Genomic DNA, 22288 nt, shown 5'->3' on the forward strand with positions numbered 1-22288 from the left:
ACTGAACACCAAGGATAAGGGGCGCTCTGAACACTGGGGACAAGCAGGCATCTGGGCAGTGAGGATAAGCGGTGCCCCATACACTGAGGACAAGCGGCGCCCCGTACACTGAGGACAAGTGGCGCTCCATTCACTGGGGACAATCAGGCATCTGGGCAGTGAGGACAAGCGGCACCCCGTACACTGAGGACAAGTGGCGCTCCATTCACTGGGGACAATCAGGCATCTGGGCAGTGAGGACAAGCGGCACCCCGTACACTGAGGACAAGTGGCGCTCCATTCACTGGGGACAATCAGGCATCTGGGCAGTGAGGACAAGCGGCACCCCGTACACTGAGTACAAGAAGGTACTAATCCCATGCGCCCCCCCCAGCAGGCTTCAGTGACGCGGAGCCTGCTGGGGCACACCCACATCCTCCTGCCGGGTGCTCACACTAAGTGAGCAAGAAGATAGGTAAGTTACAGAGCTTTTTAAAGCTCTTTAAAACGTTTTTAAGGGCAGGGAAGGTGTTAGATGTAGTTAGGGAACAAAGCTTAAGTTAGTGTAGAAAAGTTTATTTAGCGATAGGTACTCTTTAATCCTTCCAGTACTTATTAGCTGCTGAATACTACAGTGGAAATTATTTTCCGTTTGAAACACAGAGCTGTCTGCTGACATCATGAGCACAGTGCTCTTTGCTGACATCTCTGTCCATTTTAGGAACTGTAGGATAATAGGAGAAAATCCCCATAGCAAACATATGCTGCTCTGGACAGTTCCTAAAATGGACAGAGATGTCAGCAGAGAGCACTGTGCTCATGATGTCAGCAAACAGCTCTGTGTTTCAAAAAGAAAAGAATTTCCGCTGTAGTATTCAGCAGCTAATAAGTACTGGAAGGATTAAGATTTTTTAATAGAAGTAATTTACAAATCTTTTTAACTTTCTGGCACCAGTTAAAAAAAAAAAGAAAAAAAGAAAGTTTTCCACTGGAGTACCCCCTTTAAACTATTGTGAATATCCTGTCTTATCTAAATACTTGTGTAACCTTCAACTGTAAAGCTGTACAGATTACTTACCAGCAGCCTTATCATTTTCAAAGACAAAACAGGAAATAGACTAATTTTAGGCATACGGTAGTACCCAAACTGTAAACTGCAAGATTTCAGGAATGTTTTAACATATAGATAGTAAAATGAAAAACTAGAAAAACCATTGGCAACAATTTTTTAAATAGTTAAAAAGGAAATTTTCTGAGGACAGATTTCCTTTATATTCTCAGTGAAAAGGGGTATTTTTGCAGCTATTCTAAAGTCATGCTGAGTATTCATTGGAATTATCCCTTTAACCGTAGAATCCTAAAAGCTAGCATACTTTTTCAGGTAGATCTGTATAGGTAAACACAGCAGAGCTTCTCATGGGACAGTATATCTTGACTGGAAAATGAAAGGTATAAAAAAAGGAGGGGCAGTTACACTCACCTTTTGTTGTTGTGTATCAGACAACCACCTATAAAACCTGGCATGGCTGTGCAGCCGCCCAGGTGTCTGTGTTCAGGAAATCCTCACCGAGTGAACATGGCACGGGAAGCAAGTAAAACGGGTCCGGGACGCATCAGCGCAAGAACGTCTTGAAAAAATCTTGATACGTGCAGTATGGAAATCTGTATCTTTATTGATTTGCCAGTAAACAAAAGCGTTTTGAGACTCCTGAGGTGTCTTTCTCAATGTTAAAAGCCTTTAGAACACTGAGAAAGACCGCAGGAGTCTCAAAAGACGTTCTTGCGCTGACGAGTCCCAGGCCCATTTTACTTGCTTCCACTGCCATCATAGTTTTTCCAACAGATAAAAACGATTTCCTAATGTTGCTTATGTAGAAATTCTGAAAAGTTTAAAAAGCGTTTATACATTTTGGGTTTATAATTGCATATAGTCTCTGGTCTCTAAAACGGGAGTAGACATACTGTATCATTCGTTTCATAAAACCTATGACCAACACTAATATGACCATTTATGACAACTGAAATCTATGTTCTTATTTTTAAATTAACAGCTCATGTAGAGTTTTATTATGAACAAAGATGTCTGAGCGTTTATATTCACTTCAGATTTAAGAGAACCGTTGAACCTTATAACATACATTTTTTATAGCTTCTTTTCTAAATTAAAAATGTCAAAAAATAGAACAGTATATATACTGTAATCATATACATAGTTCAAAAAATGCAAGAGCTTTAATTTAAAAGCTCTTTTTATATAGCAACAGCCAACTAAGTACACACATGGACTGTGACAAAATCTGAGAAGTGAGGCTTCTACAATACAGATCAAAAACAATGGGTACATGCCAAACCTGCTTTAGTATAGACAACCCTTGCAGATAATTAAAATTAACTAAAACTTTGAGGGGAAAAAAAAAAAAAAAAAAAACACAACAAATAACACCAAGGTATAAGCCTCTACATGACATTTCAAATATAAAATTTTTACATCCAAAATTTCTCACAAATTATATACTTGTAGCATACACTGAATTACAAACATTTTGTATTCCAAAATCTAAAAGTAAAACCAATTCAATTGGTGAAATAGTAAAAAAAAATTAGGCTTTAGATACAAGCCTAACTCATGCCAAGCGATAACAAGTCCTGAAAACTGAAACCCATATAAAACAGTCACGAGACGCTGGTGATAACAGAACAACTTGTTCTTCATTGCTGGTGGCCTTTCTGATTGTTTACCACAGCTCTAGGCTTCCAAAACATTTTACGTTATCTAATAAAAAAATAAATCTGATAAAATATTGTGTTCTTAAAATTAAAAAGGTGCAAGTGTCCTTGACCAACTGTTGTGTTTTAGGCTACACAGAAAAGTTTGGGATTTTAGGTGTTAGCTAAAATACCGCCCTTTTTTACCAGTATATGTTGTTTGCTCATGGCTCGTTTGCTGGTCTATGTCAGCTAGGGATACTGGCTTTAGGTTAGCCCATGGGTCCTCAAGCATTGAAGGTCTGTAATAGTTTTCCACATCATTAGACACTCTTTTCTCTCTGCCATGCGGTGTACCATATGGTGAAGATGTCCTGGGTGAACCCTTGGAAAAAAAATCATCAGGTAAAGAAATATTCAATATATGTTCTCCAGTGTTAGAGCACAGCTAACCAGAAATATTATACTGTACATGAATTAACTAATCCCAAATGTTATCCTTACAAAACATCCATCCACTATAATTTATATTATAAAGTGAAACATAAATTTGAAAAATAGTGTTCAACCCGAATGAATGTGTATAGGTAAAATCTCTACTTTAAACCTTTACATTGTGGCTTATATTGTTACATAATAAACATAATTATACTTTTACAAATACCTATTAAAAGGAACCAAATTATTTTCTCTTGGAACAAATTGTTAACCATTTTATTAAATCTATGCATGCAGTACACAACAAGGAGAAAAGTGAACTGAAATCAGGCTTTTTTCACACTAGCGCTGAGCACTGTAGCGATAGTTCCGTTATGAAATTATGAGTTTAGCCAGAGAAAAATTACCACATGTCTGGTATTTTCTCTGCTAAACTCTTCCAAAATAACGGCACCCGACAGGCCGCATGCAAAGTTAATGTGATCCCGCTGTGCTTCAACCCGTTCAGGGTCCGTTAAGCATGCAAAGAAATAAAAAGCTTAACGGGACAGAGCACAGCGGCAGTGTAAACCCAGCCTTAGCTGATATAAAGAGGGAAAAAAAATTAAATAAAACTTTATGACAGAAGTCATGAAGACTAAAGTCATTGATACATTTTGTTATCTGCTCGAGTACATTAGACTATTTTCCACTGACATATTGCAGTGTCCGAGTTATACGTTGGTGAGATTCCCCAATATATAGTTATATATAAAACACAAACACCATGAAACTCAGGAGTATGCATCCTTTATAGGCACTGATGTATATAAACAAGAAAAAACACCAGAACAGAAGGGAGTCTATGTTTACTGTATACTAGGGATCGACAGATTATCGGTTTGGCCGATAATCATGATTTTGGGCATTATTGGTATCGGAAATCCGGTGGGTGCCGACTGCTATCAGCAGCCAGGACCCAGGGTTAATGCCGGGCATCAGATCAGGCTGATGCCCAGCATTAACCTTTTAGACTCCGCGATCAAAGTGTACTGCGCGTCTAAAATTAAAGTGAAACCATTCCAGCAGCTCAGTGGAGCTGATCGGGACCATCGCAATGAAATTGCGATGTCCCGATCAGCTAAGGGAACGGTGTGAGGGTCCTTAACTAACTCCTCACCATGCAATTGGTGCTCCAGGAAGCTTCAGCAGGCTGGAGAAGCAGAGCACCGATAACACTGATCAATGCTATGGCATAGCATTGAACAGTATATGCAATCAAAAGATTGCAAAGTATAGCCCCCTATGGAGTTTAAAAAAATGTAACCCCTTAAGGACTCAGCGTTTTCTTATTTTTTCCTCATCACCTTCTAAAAATCATAACTCTTTCAATTTTGCACCTAAAAATCCATATGATGGCTTATTTTTTGCGCCACCAATTCTACTTTGCAGTGTCATTTTACAAAAAAATCCACGGCGAAATGGAAAAAAAAAAATATTGTGCGACAAAATTGAAGAAATGTTTTCATTTTGTAACTTTTGGGGGCTTCCGTTTCTACGCAGTGCATTTTTTGGTCAAAATTACACCTTATCTTTATTCTGTAGGTCCATACGATTAAAATGATACCCTACTTATATAGGTTTGATTTTGTCGCACTTCTGAAAACAATCATAACTACATGCAGGAAAATGTATACCTTTAAAATGGTCATCTTCTGACCCCTGTAACTTTTTTATTTTTCCACGTATGGGGCGGTATGATGGCTCATTTTTTGCGCCATATTCTGAAGTTTTATCGGTACAAATTTTGTGTTGATCGGACTTTGATTGCTTTTTATTCATTTTTTTTATGATATAAAAAGTGACCCAAAATACCCTATTTTGGACTTTGGATTTTTTTGCGCGTATGCCATTGACCATGCGGTTTAATTAATGATATGATTTCATAGTTCGGACATTTATGCATGCGGCGATACCACATATGTTAATTTTTATTTACACTTTTTTTTATGGGAAAACGGGGGGTGATTCAAACTTTTATTAGGGAAGGGGTTAAATGACCTTTGTTAACTTTTTTTTCCACTTTTTTTTTGCAGAGCTATAACATTGCACACACTGATCTCCTATGCTGATCCCTGCAAAGCCATAGCTTTGCACGGATCAGCGAGATAGGGGCTCGATTGCTCAAGCCTGTAGCTCAGGCTTGGAGCAATCAAACCCCGATCGGACGCCGCGGAGAGAGAGGTAAGGAGACCTCCGCCTGCGTCCCAGCTGATCGGAACATCGCGATTTTATCGCAATGTCCCGATCAGCCCAACTGAGCTTCCAGGAAGCGTTTACTTTTGTTTTCAGACACGGCGATCAACTTTGATCGCCGCGTCTGAAGGGTTAACAGCGCGCCACAACGATCGGTGCCACACGCTGTTAGCCCAGGGTCCCGGCTGCTAACAATTGTTAGCAGCCGGGACCGACCTGGTGTGATGCGGGGTCAGGGCGTGACTTTTCACACTGGGACAGGGCTCAGGGGGTACAGGTACGACCTGAGTCCTTAAGAGTTTAAAGTGTAAAAAAATAAATAAATAAATAAAAATGAATAAATGTGAATAAGCCCCTTCCCTAATAACTTAAAAAAAAAAAATAATAATAATGTAGTACCACCGCATGTGTAAGTGTCCGAACTATTAAAATATAAGGTTAGCTAACCGCACGGTCGATGGCATACATGTAAAAAAATACCAAAACTGTGCATTATTGGTCACTTCATATACCATTACAAAAATTATTAAAAAGCGATCCCATCAAAACAAAAATGGTACCGATAAAAACTACAGACCACGGCGCAAAAACTGAGCCCTCATATAGCACTTTATGGGAAAAATAAATTGGGTATCCTTGCAACCGTATGGACCTATAGAATAAAGATAAGGTGTAATTTTTACTGAAAAACGCACTGCGTAGAAATGGAAGCCCTAAAAATGTACTTTTCTTCATTTTATCACACAATTTTTTTTTGTTTCGCTGCAGATTATGTTATATAATAAGTCATGTCATTACAAAGTACAATTGGTGACAACATGGATAACTACAGTGGACACAACATATTGTGGTGGCTTTTGGGAATTTTTATTTTTCTTAACTTCCCCGGTGAACCCCTTTAAAAGGTGTTAAAAACTACTTGTCCATGGGACTAAAACAAAGCAAAGTCTACTTGTCCTTCATGACAACCCATTTGTCCTGGTACACAACATTTTAACCAAAATAGTCTGTAAATAAGGTCTTTATTCATTTATTTAGTTTTTAGCACTTTTGTTTTTTCCTCCTCGCCCTATAATAGCCATAACTCCCATATGAGGGCTTATTTTTTGTGTGACAAATTGTACTTTGTAATGACACCTTTCATTTTTCCATAACATATGCTCCGAAATAAAATAAATATTTGAAGTGAAATTTAAAAAAAAAAATGAAATTTTGCAAATTTGGAGTTTTTATTTTTTACGCCATTCACCTTGTGGTCTGACTTACATGGTATTTTGATACTTTAGGTCACCCTGATTACAGCAATACCAAAATTGTTTAGTTTTCATGATGCTTTTACTCATTTAAAATTCCATACTTTAGAAAAAAAAAAATTTTAATTGCCATTTTCTGACCCCCTACCATTTTTATTTTTCCGTATACTGGGCTGTATGAGGGCAAATTTTTGGTGCCGTAATCTGCTACTTTTTTATTCGATACAATTTTGGTATAGATCTGACTTTTAATTCACTTTTCACTATTTTTTCTGGATAGGATGTTATAAAAAAAATAAAAATAAAAAAAAACAAGCCCTCATATGGGTCTGTAGATGGAAATAAGAGTTATAGCTATTATAGGGCGAGGAGGAAAAAATTTTAGTGCAAAAACTAAATAAAGAAATTACCTTACATACTATTTTGGTTAAAAATATTTTGTGGACCAGGACACGTGGATTGTCATGAGAGAAAAGTAGATTGTGTTCCATTTTAGTCCCCTGGACAAGTTTTTTTTCATTTCCACACCCCTGCTAATATATCAGGTGCTCGGTCCCGCAACATGGATATATTTGTCATGAAAATCTTTTATTTACTGCCTAGTGTACCCATGAGATGACAACAGGAGCTCAGCTGTCGTACAGGGCTCCTGCAAGGATTAAGTGAACTTTGATCCCAGCAGTTTAAACCCTTACAAGCCACAGTCAATAGCATCATGTACAGTGTTTAAAAGGGTTCTCCGGTGCTTAGACATCTTATCCCCTATCCAAAGGATAGGGGATAAGATGCCTGATCGCGGGAGTCCCGCCGCTGGGGACCCCCGGGATCACACTTCACACGCCGCCGGCCGTGTGGTCGCCAGTAATCAGACCCGGAGCGAACACGCTCCGGGGACTGATTACAAACGGGGTGCCGCGTGCAAGATCACGGGGGTCCCCAGCGGCAGGACTCCCGCGATCAGGCATCTTATCCCCTATCCTTTGGATAGGGGATAAGATGTCTAAGCACCGGAGAACCCCTTTAACAGATGAAGGAGGCTCTCTGCCAGGCCTCAGGATTACGCGGTGCCGTTGGTTACCCAGGTCTGCCTTTGGCTTCTGCCTATGCCAGAGGCCTGTCTAACAGACTGCCTGTCAGTGTAACACTTCCTTTTTACATAAAATTCATTTTTATTGTTCAAAACTGCTACATGTAAAAAAGTTTCTATGCATATTTGGTATTGCTACATTTATAATAACGTTAACATGCAACTTTTACCACATGGCAAACAGCAACAAAAAAATAAATAAATAAAAAGATAAAATAAATACAATGACCCTGTTTTGTAAGGTTGTACACCACATTCTGGCGCATTGTGCCAGAAATGCTGTGTGCCAGAACTGAAAAAATAGGGATGCACCGAAATTTCCGCCACCATAAATTATCGGACGAAAATGCTCCTTTCGGCATTTTCAGCTGAGTGAATTTTCCACCGATAATTTTGGTGGGCATGGCTTAACCCTCTCTCAACCCATGTCATACACGGACGGTCGGGTCCGCGTCATAACCTGGGATCCACTGTGGAGGTAGCTGGAGGGCTTACCTCTACATCTCTGGCTCTTCATTTGATTGAGCCTGGCTAAGCAGGCTCAACCAAATGATCGCAGAGCACTCAGATCAATGTGGTTCTATGGAATTCTGTTGATCTGTATGAGGAATCTAATGATTCCTCCTAGAAGTCCCCTAAGGGGACTAATAAAGTAAACGTAAAAACTTGCTGATTTTGGTCACATCACATTCCAAAAAAGATATAAAATGTGGCAAAAACTATTTAAAAAAGGGGGCGGGGCAATGCATTTTCGGTTTTCATTTTTGGCAAAGAACGGCCTAAATTTTTGGTTTCGGACCAAAATTTCTCTCTCAGTGCATCCTTAGAAAAAAAAAAAAACCTGACCAACTCCCCATTTTACTGAGAAAACCCGAAAAAGGGGCATGGCCGTCGGAAAAAGGGGGCGTGCCCCCGGCATGTTAAAAAAACAAAAAAACTACATATTTACTAAGGTTTCCACAGAAAATGTGGTGGATTTGAGCTCTGGAAAACCTCACAGATCAGAACATGTGTAAAAGAAGAAAAGTGTAGGGAAACGTGCAAAATGTTGGGAAACCTTAGTAAATACCATGGAAAAATATCTGTTGTGAAAAAAATAAAAACAAACAATACCTCACTCTTCGTAAATCAGGGCCAATATGTACAAAACCATGGCAGAAGGCCAAGGATATGTTTACATGTCAGAATGTCCGCATGGAAAGTCTCCAAGTGGGCATTCCGCAAACTGCGATGTCGGACAGCTAGGACCTCACAGGAATGCACCATCTCATAGATGGCTATGCATTTTGTGCAGAGTCCCTAGAGAGAATGAACGCGTTCAATGAACAATAAAAGGGAATTTCCATGCCGGAAACATCTGACACGGAAATCCTACCATGTGCACAGTGCAGCAGAATCGTGTTGAAGTCAACGGGATTCTGATGCAGAATCTGGCACGGAAACTCAAAAATTTTTTAATGGCTATTTGAATTTTGAAACATGTAACATCAAGCAGTTTCACAAGGGCTGCTGCAACCCTTCAGGCCACTCTGACAAGTGTATTACCGATTCACGCAAGACCTAATTATTTAGCGCTAAGAGGCTTTAAGGAAAGGCTTTACTGATCTCAGAAGACTGGATGCACAGAGGAATAGTATGCTTGAAAGCAACAGACTTCTGACTACATTCATATAGCTGTAATATAGGTCCACACTGTAGCCACATATGAAGGTTCAGGTTCAATTGTGGTAAACATTATTGGCACCCATGAATATTAAAGTGGAAAGGACAGCAGCACCCCCCACTTTAACCTGAACTTACAGATTGATCCGTCTTCCCCGGATAGATTTCTACTCTGTGATCGGGCTAGATAGATATATTGTATTCTCACACAGGATCCGCTGACCAATCTCTGATATACTCCTACTATTGTAGCTCAGAGTCTTACGTCTGTAGGCATGGAAACCCATCAGCACCCTACAATCATGTCATTAGTGTGCCCACGATGTGACAGGTCCCCAGAAACCCCTTCAAAGCTGCTGTCAAGATTTTACATACACTAGAAGGATCAAAAGATTCTCTTTCCTGGTAGTCCGAGCAGAAGTCCAGCTATCCTGCAAAAACAGAGTTCTAATGATATCTAGCATGTAAAAAGGTGCATGGGCAAGAATAGGCATCCCTGCCAGCTGAATGTCCACTCACAGCAGGCACCAAAGTCATTAGTGGTAGGGACCACACTTATCTCACAGACGGCAATGCAGTCCGACGGAATTCCACTTTGTGCACAGAGCAGCAGAATTCCATTAGATTTCTGACGGTGGAATGTCTGCAGCATGGACGTTTAGGGGTTCATGTGTTTAGTTTAAAACTAAGGACAAAATTAGACAAACATGATTAGAAATGAGCTTCCCCTTGTCTGTGCTCCCATGACTTTCACTCGCTGATAAAAGGTCATTTTGATGCTTAAAAAAGCCAGTTATGACCACTAAGCACAAGCTGACATTTATCAAAGGAGGTCTAGTGTAGTTTTTCTTTTTATGTGCATGCAACAAATTTATCAAAAACTCGTAAGGACAATAAAATTGAATGCATACTTTGTATGTTTCCTTAGTGTAGAGGTTTTTATCATATCTACCGTATTTATCGGCGTATAACACGCACTTTTTAGGCTAAAATTTTTAGCCTAAAGTCTGTGTGCGTGTTATACCCCGATACACCCCCAGGAAAGGCAGGGGGAGAGAGGCCGTCGCTGCCCGCTTCTCTCCCCCTGCCTTTCCTGGGGTCTAGAGCGCTGCTGTCGGCCCTTCTCACCCCCTGGTTATCGGCGCCGCTGCCCGTTCTGTCCCCCAGACTATCGGTGCCGGCGCCGACAGCCAGGGGGAGAGAAGGGGCAGCGGCACCCATTGCCGGCGCCGCTGCCCCGTTGCCTCCCCCCATCCCTGTTGGCATAATTACCTGAGTCGGGTCCGCGCTGCTGCAGGCCTCCGGCGTGCGTCCCCGGCGTCGTTGCTATGCGCTGAACGGCGCGGCGCATGACGTCAGTGCGCCGCGCATAGCAATGACGCAGGGGACGCACGTCGGAGGCCTGCAGCAGCGCGGACCCGACTCAGGTAATTATGCCACCAGGGATGGGGGGAGGCAACGGGGCAGCGGCGCCGGCAATGGGTGCCGCTGCCCCTTCTCTCCCGCTGGCTGTCGGCGCCGGCACCGATAGTCAGGGGGACAGAACGGGCAGCGGCGCCGATAGCTAGGGGGTGAGAAGGGCCGACAGCAGCGCTCTAGACCCCAGGAAAGGCAGGGGGAGAGAAGCGGGCAGCGACGGCCTCTCTCCCCCTGCCTTTCCTGGGGGTATATCGGGGTATACACGCGCACACACGCACCCTCATTTTACCATGGATATTTGGGTAAAAAACTTGTTTTACCCAAATATCCTTGGTAAAATGAGGGTGCGTGTTATAGGCCGGTGCGTGGTATACCCCGATAAATACGGTAAGTTATGCTTGAAAAAAGAAAAAAAAAATCAGAATAGGGACAGGTATATAACTCCAATGGGCCTGGCTTCTGGGCTGCCCTGCCGCTCCATTGTCTATGGAAGTTGCCTTATAGCACTCAGCCATCTCCAAGAGCTCCAATAGACAATCAAGGAGATTTATTAAAACCTGTGCAGAGGAAAAATTTACCAGTTGCCCATAGCAACCAGACGGCTTATTTCATTTTTGCAGAGGCCTTTTTAAAAATAAAAGCAGCAATCTGATTGGTTGCTATGGGCAACTAGTACACTTTTGCAAGGGGCCCCAGCAGCCAAGACCACTGTAATCAACGGCTCATAATGGGCTCCATGCACACTACAGAAATTCAGCGATAATTCAGGGATTATTTTGCGCCGAATTCTGTGGCGGAAAATTGCTGAATTATCCATAGCAACCAACGCCTCTGAAAAACAAAAACTGATTTGTAGTGTGAATGGGCACTAAAAAGCTACACAACACATCTTGGTAGCAAGGAGTGTGGAACCAACAGATCCCTACCACACAGAGAGCAAAAGCCAATACCTTGCTTCATAAAGAGGGTTCCCCTGGAAGGGGGGGGGGATACATGGGGGCTACATGGGGGCTGTCCTGAGGAGACAATTTATAAATAAACATGCGTCTGAAGTTCATCCTCTTTTTTGCTATCTATACAGAATGCAGAGTAGCAGCCACAGGTAACAATACCTTTTCCTTGTAGTCCACCTATTATAGAGACTACCTCTAGTGCTATGGAGGCTGCACTACAGGGACTACCGTAATACTATGGAGGCTGCGCTACAGAGACTACCTCTAGTGCTATGGAGGCTGCACTACAGGGACTACCGTAATACTATGGAGGCTGCGCTACAGAGACCACCGTAATACTATAGAGGCTGCGCTACAGGGACTACCTCTAGTGCTATGGAGGCTGCACTACAGGGACTACCGTAATACTATGGAGGCTGCGCTACAGAGACCACCGTAATACTATAGAGGCTGCGCTACAGGGACTACCTCTAGTGCTATGGAGGCTGCACTACAGGGACTACCGTAATACTATGGAGGCTGCACTACAGGGACTACCGTAATACTATGGAGGCTGCACTACAGGGACTACCTCTAGTGCTATGGAGGCTGCACTACAGGGACTACCGTAATACTATAAAGGCTGCACTACAGAGACTACCGTAATACTATGCAGGCTGCGCTACAGAGACCACCGTAATACTATAGAGGCTGCGCTACAGGGACTACCTCTAGTGCTATGGAGGCTGCACTACAGGGACTACCGTAATACTATGGAGGCTGCACTACAGGGACTACCGTAATACTATGGAGGCTGCACTACAGGGACTACCTCTAGTGCTATGGAGGCTGCACTACAGGGACTACCGTAATACTATAAAGGCTGCACTACAGAGACTACCGTAATACTATAAAGGCTGCACTACAGAGACTACCGTAATACTATGCAGGCTGCGCTACAGAGACTACCGTAATACCACGGAGGCTGCGCTACAGAGACTACCGTAATACCATGGAGGCTGCGCTACAGAGACTACCGTAATACCATGGAGGCTGCACTACAGAGACTACCGTAATACCATGGAGGCTGCACTACAGAGACTACCGTAATACCATGGAGACTGCACTACAGAGACTACCGTAATACCATGGAGGCTGCACTACAGAGACTACCGTAATACTATGGAGGCTGCACTACAGAGACTACCTTAATACTATGGAGGCTGCACTACAGAGACTACCTTAATACTATGGAGGCTGCACTACAGAGACTACCTTAATACTATGGAGGCTGCACTACAGAGACTACCATAATACTATGGAGGCTGCACTACAGGGACTACCGTAATACTATGGAGGCTGCACTACAGAGACCTCTATTGCTATGGAGGCTGCACTACAGAGACTACCGTAATACTATGAAGGCTGCGCTACAGAGACTACCGTAATACTGTGAAGGCTGCACTACAATGACTACCTCTAGTGCTATGGAGGCTGCACTACAGAGACTACCGTAATACTATAAAGGCTGCACTACAGAGACTACCGTAATACTATAAAGGCTACACTACAGAGACAACCTCTAGTGCTATGGAGGCTGCACTACAGAGACTACCTCGAGTGCTATGGAGGCTGCACTACAGAGACTACCTCTAGTGCTATGGAGGCTACAGTCCATCTTCTCTCCCTATTACCTGGTAGTTGGCGGGATGCCGGGGAGAGTAGCCGCGGCCACAATACTGCTGCTGCTGGTAGTGCTGCACGTTTCCTCCGGGAGACTTGCTGTAGGGAGACACGTTATACCGAGGACTGGGCCGCCGAGGTGGAGTGTTACCTGGGGAGTTACCGCCATACCTGCCTCCGTACGGGCTCTGAGAGGGCGACGAGTGACCACTGCCGTACGGCCTCTGCGGCCTATGTCCATAGCTAGGTGTGTGCGGGGAGCCATGCCCCCAGGCCGGCGGCGGTGGAGGAAACATGGGGCCACCGGGACTCGGGTACGGCGGAGGGCTTCGGAAAGACCCCGGACTTCCTTCACCGCCGCCTGGTCCGGAAGGGCTCGGAGACCTAAAATTCTGTCTGTACATCGTTAAAAACAATCGTCCCCGGTCAAATCTAGCGCGACTTCCAGCAGGGCGGTACCGCGTCCTCACTCACACTCAGCGTACCTACGAGAGCGGAACTTCCGGCCTGTGTGATACCCGGACATCCGGCCTACTAACGACAAACAAGAAAGGTTCCGGGATGGAGAGGTTCTCCTCCTAGCAAAAACCGTAAAGATCATAATCCCGCCATACCTAAAAGCATTAGTCATAAAGAAATATCATTATGTCCATGTTCCTCTATGTAAGGAGCTCAGTACAATACACAACATTGTTACTGATCATCACTGTATATGTAGAGTCTAATACCATCAATGATCATCACTGTATATGTAGAGTCTAATACCATCAATGATCATCACTGTATATGTAGAGTCTAATACCATCAATGATCATCACTGTATATGTACAGTCTAATACCATCAATGATCATCACTGTATATGTAGAGTCTAATACCATCAATGATCATCACTGTATATGTACAGTCTAATACCATCAATGATCATCACTGTATATGTAGAGTTTAATACCATCAATGATCATCACTGTATATGTAGAGTCTAATACCATCAATATCATCACTGTATATGTAGAGTCTAATACCATCAATGATCATCACTGTATATGTAGAGTTTAATACCATCAATGATCATCACTGTATATGTAGAGTCTAATACCATCAATATCATCACTGTATATGTAGAGTCTAATACCATCAATGATCATCACTGTATATGTAGAGTCTAATACCATCAATGATCATCACTGTATATGTAGAGTCTAATACCATCAATATCATCGCTGTATATGTAGAGTCTAATACCATCAATGATCATCACTGTATATGTAGAGTCTAATACCATCAATGATCATCACTGTATATGTAGAGTCTAATACCATCAATGATCATCACTGTATATGTAGAGTCTAATACCATCAATGATCATCACTGTATATGTAGAGTCTAATACCATCAATGATCATCACTGTATATGTAGAGTCTAATACCATCAATGATCATCACTGTATATGTAGAGTCTAATACCATCAATGATCATCACTGTATATGTAGAGTCTAATACCATCAATGATCATCACTGTATATGTAGAGTCTAATACCATCAATGATCATCACTGTATATGTAGAGTCTAATACCATCAATGATCATCACTGTATATGTAGAGTCTAATACCATCAATGATCATCACTGTATATGTAGAGTTTAATACCATCAATGATCATCACTGTATATGTAGAGTCTAATACCATCAATATCATCACTGTATATGTAGAGTCTAATACCATCAATGATCATCACTGTATATGTAGAGTCTAATACCATCAATGATCATCACTGTATATGTAGAGTCTAATACCATCAATATCATCGCTGTATATGTAGAGTCTAATACCATCAATGATCATCACTGTATATGTAGAGTCTAATACCATCAATGATCATCACTGTATATGTAGAGTCTAATACCATCAATGATCATCACTGTATATGTAGAGTCTAATACCATCAATGATCATCACTGTATATGTAGAGTCTAATACCATCAATGATCATCACTGTATATGTAGAGTCTAATACCATCAATGATCATCACTGTATATGTAGAGTCTAATACCATCAATGATCATCACTGTATATGTAGAGTCTAATACCATCAATGATCATCACTGTATATGTAGAGTCTAATACCATCAATGATCATCACTGTATATGTAGAGTCTAATACCATCAATGATCATCACTGTATATGTAGAGTCTAATACCATCAATGATCATCACTGTATATGTAGAGTCTAATACCATCAATGATCATCACTGTATATGTAGAGTCTAATACCATCAATGATCATTGCTGTATATGTAGAGTCTAATACCATCAATGATCATCACTGTATATGTAGAGTCTAATACCATCAATGATCATCACTGTATATGTAGAGTCTAATACCATCAATGATCATCACTGTATATGTAGAGTCTAATACCATCAATGATCATCACTGTATATGTAGAGTCTAATACCATCAATGATCATCACTGTATATGTAGAGTCTAATACCATCAATGATCATCACTGTATATGTAGAGTCTAATACCATCAATGATCATCGCTGTATATGTAGAGTCTAATACCATCAATGATCATCGCTGTATATGTAGAGTCTAATACCATCAATGATCATCACTGTATATGTAGAGTCTAATACCATCAATGATCATCACTGTATATGTAGAGTCTAATACCATCAATGATCATCACTGTATATGTAGAGTCTAATACCATCAATGATCATCACTGTATATGTAGAGTCTAATACCATCAATGATCATCACTGTATATGTAGAGTCTAATACCATCAATGATCATCACTGTATATGTAGAGTCTAATACCATCAATGATCATCACTGTATATGTACAGTCTAATACCATTAATGATCATCACTGTATATGTACAGTCTAATACCATCAATGATCATCACTGTATATGTAGAGTATAATCCCATCAATGATCAGAACTGTATATGTAGATTCTAATACCATCAATGATCAGAACTGTATATGTAGAGTCTAATACCATCAATGATCATCACTGTATATGTAGAGTATGATCCCATCAATGATCATCACTGTATATGTAGAGTATAATCCCATCAATGATCATCACTGTATATGTAGAGTCTAATACCATCAATGATCATCACTGTATATGTAGAGTCTAATACCATCAATGATCATCACTGTATATGTAGAGTCTAATACCATCAATGATGATCACTGTATATGTACAGTCTAATACCATCAATGATGATCACTGTATATGTAGAGTCTAATACCATCAATGATCATCACTGTATATGTAGAGTCTAATACCATCAATGATCATCACTGTATATGTAGAGTCTAATACCATCAATGATCATCACTGTATATGTAGAGTATAATCCCATCAATGATCAGAACTGTATATGTAGAGTCTAATACCATCAATGATCAGAACTGTATATGTAGAGTCTAATACCATCAATGATCATCACTGTATATGTAGAGTATGATCCCATCAATGATCATCACTGTATATGTAGAGTATAATCCCATCAATGATCATCACTGTATATGTAGAGTCTAATACCATCAATGATCATCACTGTATATGTAGAGTCTAATACCATCAATGATCATCACTGTATATGTACAGTCTAATACCATCAATGATGATCACTGTATATGTAGAGTCTAATACCATCAATGATCATCACTGTATATGTAGAGTCTAATACCATCAATGATCATCACTGTATATGTAGAGTCTAATACCATCAATGATCATCACTGTATATGTAGAGTCTAATACCATCAATGATCATCACTGTATATGTAGAGTTTAATACCATCGATGATCATCACTGTATATGTAGAGTTTAATACCATCGATGATCATCACTGCATATGTAGAGTCTAATATCATCAATGATCATCACTGTATATGTAGAGCAGTGTTTCCCAACCTTTTTCGGGTCGGGGCACACCTCGGAAATTTTTTTTTCCACGGGGCACCGCTACCGAGGTTGACGAGCAAGAAAATAAAAAAAAGGAAAAAAAACGGTAAAAAACGCAATGCACTATATCTATTTATCAGTGGGTATGTAGTTTAAAGTGCTGCTTTATACAGCAACTCACCAATGACGTCTTCTCTAATTTGCATCGTTGCCTTCTCTTCTCCATCTGGTCTGGGCCATCACGATTTCTTCCACACACAATTCTTCACCGTTAAACCTGCAAAACAAACCTATTAGGCGCCAAACTTTTTTTTTCTTTTTTTTTTACATGGGTGACAGAGGGGTTTAGAAGAGTGGATATGGGTGACAGAGGGGTTTAGAGGGGTGTAGAGGAGTGTACAGAGGGGTGTAGAGGAGCGTACATGGGTGACAGGGGTATAGAGGAGCGTACATGGGTGACAGGGGTGTAGAAGAGCGTACATGGGTGACAGGGGTGTAGAGGAGCATACATGGGTGACAGGGGTGTAGAGGAGCATACATGGGTGACAGGGGTGTAGAGGAGCGTACATGGGTGACAGGGGTGTAGAGGAGCGTACATGGGTGACAGGGGTGTAGAGGAGCGTACATGGGTGACAGGGGTGTAGAGGAGCGTACATGGGTGACAGGGGTGTAGAGGAGCGTACATGGGTGACAGGGGTGTAGAGGAGCGTACATGGGTGACAGGGGTGTAGAGGAGCGTACATGGGTGACGGGTGTAGAGGAGCGTACATGGGTGACAGGGGTGTAGAGGAGCGTACATGGGTGACAGGGGTGTAGAGGAGCGTACATGGGTGACAGGGGTGTAGAGGAGCGTACATGGGTGACGGGTGTAGAGGAGCGTACATGGGTGACAGGGGTGTAGAGGAGCGTACATGGGTGACAGGGGTGTAGAGGAGCGTACATGGGTGGCGGGTGTAGAGGAGCGTACATGGGTGACGGGTGTAGAGGAGCGTACATGGGTGACGGGTGTAGAGGAGCGTACATGGGTGACGGGTGTAGAGGAGCGTACATGGGTGACAGGGGTGTAGAGGAGCGTACATGGGTGACAGGGGTGTAGAGGAGCGTACATGGGTGACAGGGGTGTAGAGGAGCGTACATGGGTGACGGGTGTAGAGGAGCGTACATGGGTGACAGGGGTGTAGAGGAGCGTACATGGGTGACGGGTGTAGAGGAGCGTACATGGGTGACGGGTGTAGAGGAGCGTACATGGGTGACAGGGGTGTAGAGGAGCGTACATGGGTGACGGGTGTAGAGGAGCGTACATGGGTGACGGGTGTAGAGGAGCGTACATGGGTGACGGGTGTAGAGGAGCGTACATGGGTGACGGGTGTAGAGGAGCGTACATGGGTGACAGGGGTTTAGAGGAGCGTACATGGGTGTAGAGGAGTGTACAGAGGGGTTTAAAGGAGTGTACATGAGTGACAGATGGGTGTACATGGGTGACAGGGGTATAGAGGAGCGTACATGGGTGACAGGGGTGTAGAAGAGCGTACATGGGTGACAGGGGTGTAGAGGAGCATACATGGGTGACAGGGGTGTAGAGGAGCATACATGGGTGACAGGGGTGTAGAGGAGCATACATGGGTGACAGGGGTGTAGAGGAGCATACATGGGTGACAGGGGTGTAGAGGAGCGTACATGGGTGACAGGGGTGTAGAGGAGCGTACATGGGTGACAGGGGTGTAGAGGAGCGTACATGGGTGACAGGGGTGTAGAGGAGCGTACATGGGTGACGGGTGTAGAGGAGCGTACATGGGTGACAGGGGTGTAGAGGAGCGTACATGGGTGACAGGGGTGTAGAGGAGCGTACATGGGTGACAGGGGTGTAGAGGAGCGTACATGGGTGACGGGTGTAGAGGAGCGTACATGGGTGACGGGTGTAGAGGAGCGTACATGGGTGACAGGGGTGTAGAGGAGCGTACATGGGTGACAGGGGTGTAGAGGAGCGTACATGGGTGACAGGGGTTTAGAGGAGCGTACATGGGTGTAGAGGAGTGTACAGAGGGGTTTAAAGGAGTGTACATGAGTGACAGATGGGTGTACATGGGTGACAGAGGGGTGTAGAGGAGTGTAGATGGGTGTACATGGGTGAAAGGGGTGTAGAGGAGTGTACATGGGTGACAGATGGGTGTACATGGGTGACAGAGGGGTGTAGAGGAGTGTACATGGGTGACAGAGGGGTATAGAGGAGTGTACATGAGTGACAGAGGGGTATAGAGGAGTGTACATGGGTGACAGATGGGTGTAGAGGAGTGTACATGGGTGACAGATGGGTAAGAGGGGTGTAGAGGAGTGTACATGGGTGACAGATGGGTGTACATGGGTGACAGAGGGGTGTAGAGGAGTGTACATGAGTGACAGGGGTGTAGAGGAGCGTACATGAGTGACAGGGGTGTAGAGGAGCATACATGGATGACAGGGGTGTAGAGGAGCATACATGGATGACAGGGGTGTAGAGGAGCATACATGGGTGACAGGGGTGTAAAGGTGCGTACATGGGTGACAGGGGTGTAGAGGAGCGTACATGGGTAACGGGTGTAGAGGAGCGTACATGGGTGACAGGGGTGTAGAGGAGCGTACATGGGTGACAGGGGTGTAGAGGAGCGTACATGGGTGACAGGGGTGTAGAGGAGCGTACATGGGTGACAGGGGTGTAGAGGAGCGTACATGGGTGACAGGGGTGTAGAGGAGCGTACATGGGTGACAGGGGTGTAGAGGAGCGTACAGAGGGGTTTAAAGGAGTGTACATGAGTGACAGATAGGTGTACATGGGTGACAGAGGGGTGTAGAGGAGTGTACATGGGTGACAGATGGGTGTACATGGGTGAAAGAGGGGTGTAGAGGAGTGCACATGGGTGACAGAGGGGTGTAGAGGAGTGTACATGGGTGACAGAGGGGTATAGAGGAGTGTACATGAGTGACAGAGGGGTATAGAGGAGTGTACATGGGTGACAGATGGGTGTAGAGGAGTGTACATGGGTGACAGATGGGTGTACATGGGTGAAAGAGGGGTGTAGAGGAGTGTACATGGGTGACAGATGGGTGTAGAGGAGTGTACATGGGTGACAGATGGGTGCAGAAGAGCGTACATGGGTGACAGGGGTGTAGAGGAGCGTACATGGGTAACGGGTGTAGAGGAGCGTACATGGGTGACAGGGGTGTAGAGGAGTGTACAGAGGGGTTTAAAGGAGTGTACATGAGTGACAGATGGGTGTACATGGGTGACAGAGGGGTGTAGAGGAGTGTACATGGGTGAAAGAGGGGTGTAGAGGAGTGTACATGGGTGACAGATGGGTGTACATGGGTGACAGAGGGGTGTAGAGGAGTGTACATGGGTGACAGAGGGGTATAGAGGAGTGTACATGAGTGACAGAGGGGTATAGAGGAGTGTACATGGGTGACAGATGGGTGTAGAGGAGTGTACATGGGTGACAGATGGGTGTACATGGGTGAAAGAGGGGTGTAGAGGATTGTACATGGGTGACAGATGGGTGTAGAGGAGTGTACATGGGTGACAGATGGGTGTACATTGGTGAAAGAGGGGTGTAGAGGAGTGTACATGGGTGACAGATGGGTGTACATGGGTGGCAGAGGGGTGTAGAGGAGTGTACATGAGTGACAGAGGGGTATAGAGGAGTGTACATGGGTGACAGATGGGTGTACATGGTTGAAAGAGGGGTGTAGAGGAGTGTACATGGGTGACAGATGGGTGTAGAGGAGTGTACATGGGTGACAGATGGGTGTAGAGGAGTGTACATGGGTGACAGATGGGTGTACATTGGTGAAAGAGGGGTGTAGAGGAGTGTACATGGGTGACAGATGGGTGTACATGGGTGGCAGAGGGGTGTAGAGGAGTGTACATGAGTGACAGAGGGGTATAGAGGAGTGTACATGGGTGACAGATGGGTGTAGAGGAGTGTACATGGGTGACAGATGGGTGTACATGGTTGAAAGAGGGGTGTAGAGGAGTGTACATGGGTGACAGATGGGTGTAGAGGAGTGTACATGGGTGACAGATGGGTGTAGAGGAGTGTACATGGGTGACAGATGGGTGTACATGGGTGAAAGAGGGGTGTAGAGGAGTTTACATGGGTGAAAGAGGGGTTTAGAGGAGTGTACATGGGTGACAGATGGGTGTACATGGGTGACAGATGGGTGTAGAGGAGTGTACATGGGTGACAGAGGGGTATAGAGGAGTGTACATGGGTGACAGAGGGGTGCAGAAGAGTGTACATGGGTGACAGGGGTGTAGAGGAGTGTAAATGGGTGACAGAGGGGTGCAGAAGAGTGTACATGGGTGACAGGGGTGTAGAGGAGTGTACATGGGTGACGGGTGTAGAGGAGCATACATGGGTGAAAGGGGTGTAGAGGAATGTACAAAGGGGTGTATAGGAGCGTACATGGGTGACAGGGGTGTAGAGGAGTGGACACAGGGGTAAAGAGGAGTGTACATGGGTGACAGAGGGGTGCAGAAGAGTGTACATGGGTGACAGGGGTGTAGAGGAGTGTACATGGGTGACAGGGGTGTAGAGGAGCATACATGGGTGAAAGGGGTGTAGAGGAATGTATAAAGGGGTTATAGGAGTGTACATGGGTGACGGGTGTAGAGGAGTGGACAGAGGGTGTAGATAAGTGTACATGGGTGACAGATGGGTGTAGTTGAGTGTACATGGGTGACAGATGGATGTAGAGGAGTGTACATGAGAGACAGAGGGGTGTGGAGGAGTGTACATGGATGAAAGAGGGGTATAGAGGAGTGTACATGGGTTACAGAGGGGTGTTGAGAAGTGTACATGGGTGACAGAGGGGTGTACATGGGTGACAGGGGTGTAGAGGAGTGTACATGGGTGACAGAGCGGTGTAGAGGAGTGTACATGGGTGACAGAGGGGTATAGAGGAGTGTGCACGGGTGACAG

The 22288-nt window shown here is 43.8% G+C and overlaps 2 protein-coding genes across 3 annotated transcripts in view; one reads left to right on the forward strand and one right to left on the reverse strand.

The window, feature by feature from the left end:
- MPLKIP (M-phase specific PLK1 interacting protein) overlaps positions 1-13870 on the reverse strand; it is a 98971-nt gene extending 85101 nt beyond the window's left edge. Inside the window, exons 1-3 of one of the 2 annotated variants that reach the window (XM_056520505.1) lie at positions 13406-13870; positions 2893-3070; positions 1896-2752 (exon numbers count right to left, since the gene is read on the reverse strand). In XM_056520505.1, coding sequence (XP_056376480.1) covers positions 2715-2752; positions 2893-3070; positions 13406-13798 — 609 coding nt within the window. In that variant the 5' untranslated portion in view covers positions 13799-13870 and the 3' untranslated portion in view covers positions 1896-2714. Of the gene's footprint in view, positions 1-1895; positions 2753-2892; positions 3071-13405 lie in introns of those variants that run through there. The other variant, XM_056520504.1, reaches the window with a different exon arrangement.
- Positions 13871-13919: 49 nt separating this feature from the next.
- SUGCT (succinyl-CoA:glutarate-CoA transferase) overlaps positions 13920-22288 on the forward strand; it is a 1132767-nt gene continuing 1124398 nt past the window's right edge. The window contains exon 1 of the mRNA XM_056520503.1: positions 13920-14057. The gene's annotated coding sequence lies outside the window, so the exon portion shown is untranslated. The remainder of the gene's footprint in view (positions 14058-22288) is intronic.

The sequence above is a fragment of the Hyla sarda genome, chromosome 5 (genome assembly GCF_029499605.1).
Source record: "Hyla sarda isolate aHylSar1 chromosome 5, aHylSar1.hap1, whole genome shotgun sequence".
In the NCBI taxonomy this organism is placed as follows: domain Eukaryota; kingdom Metazoa; phylum Chordata; class Amphibia; order Anura; family Hylidae; genus Hyla; species Hyla sarda.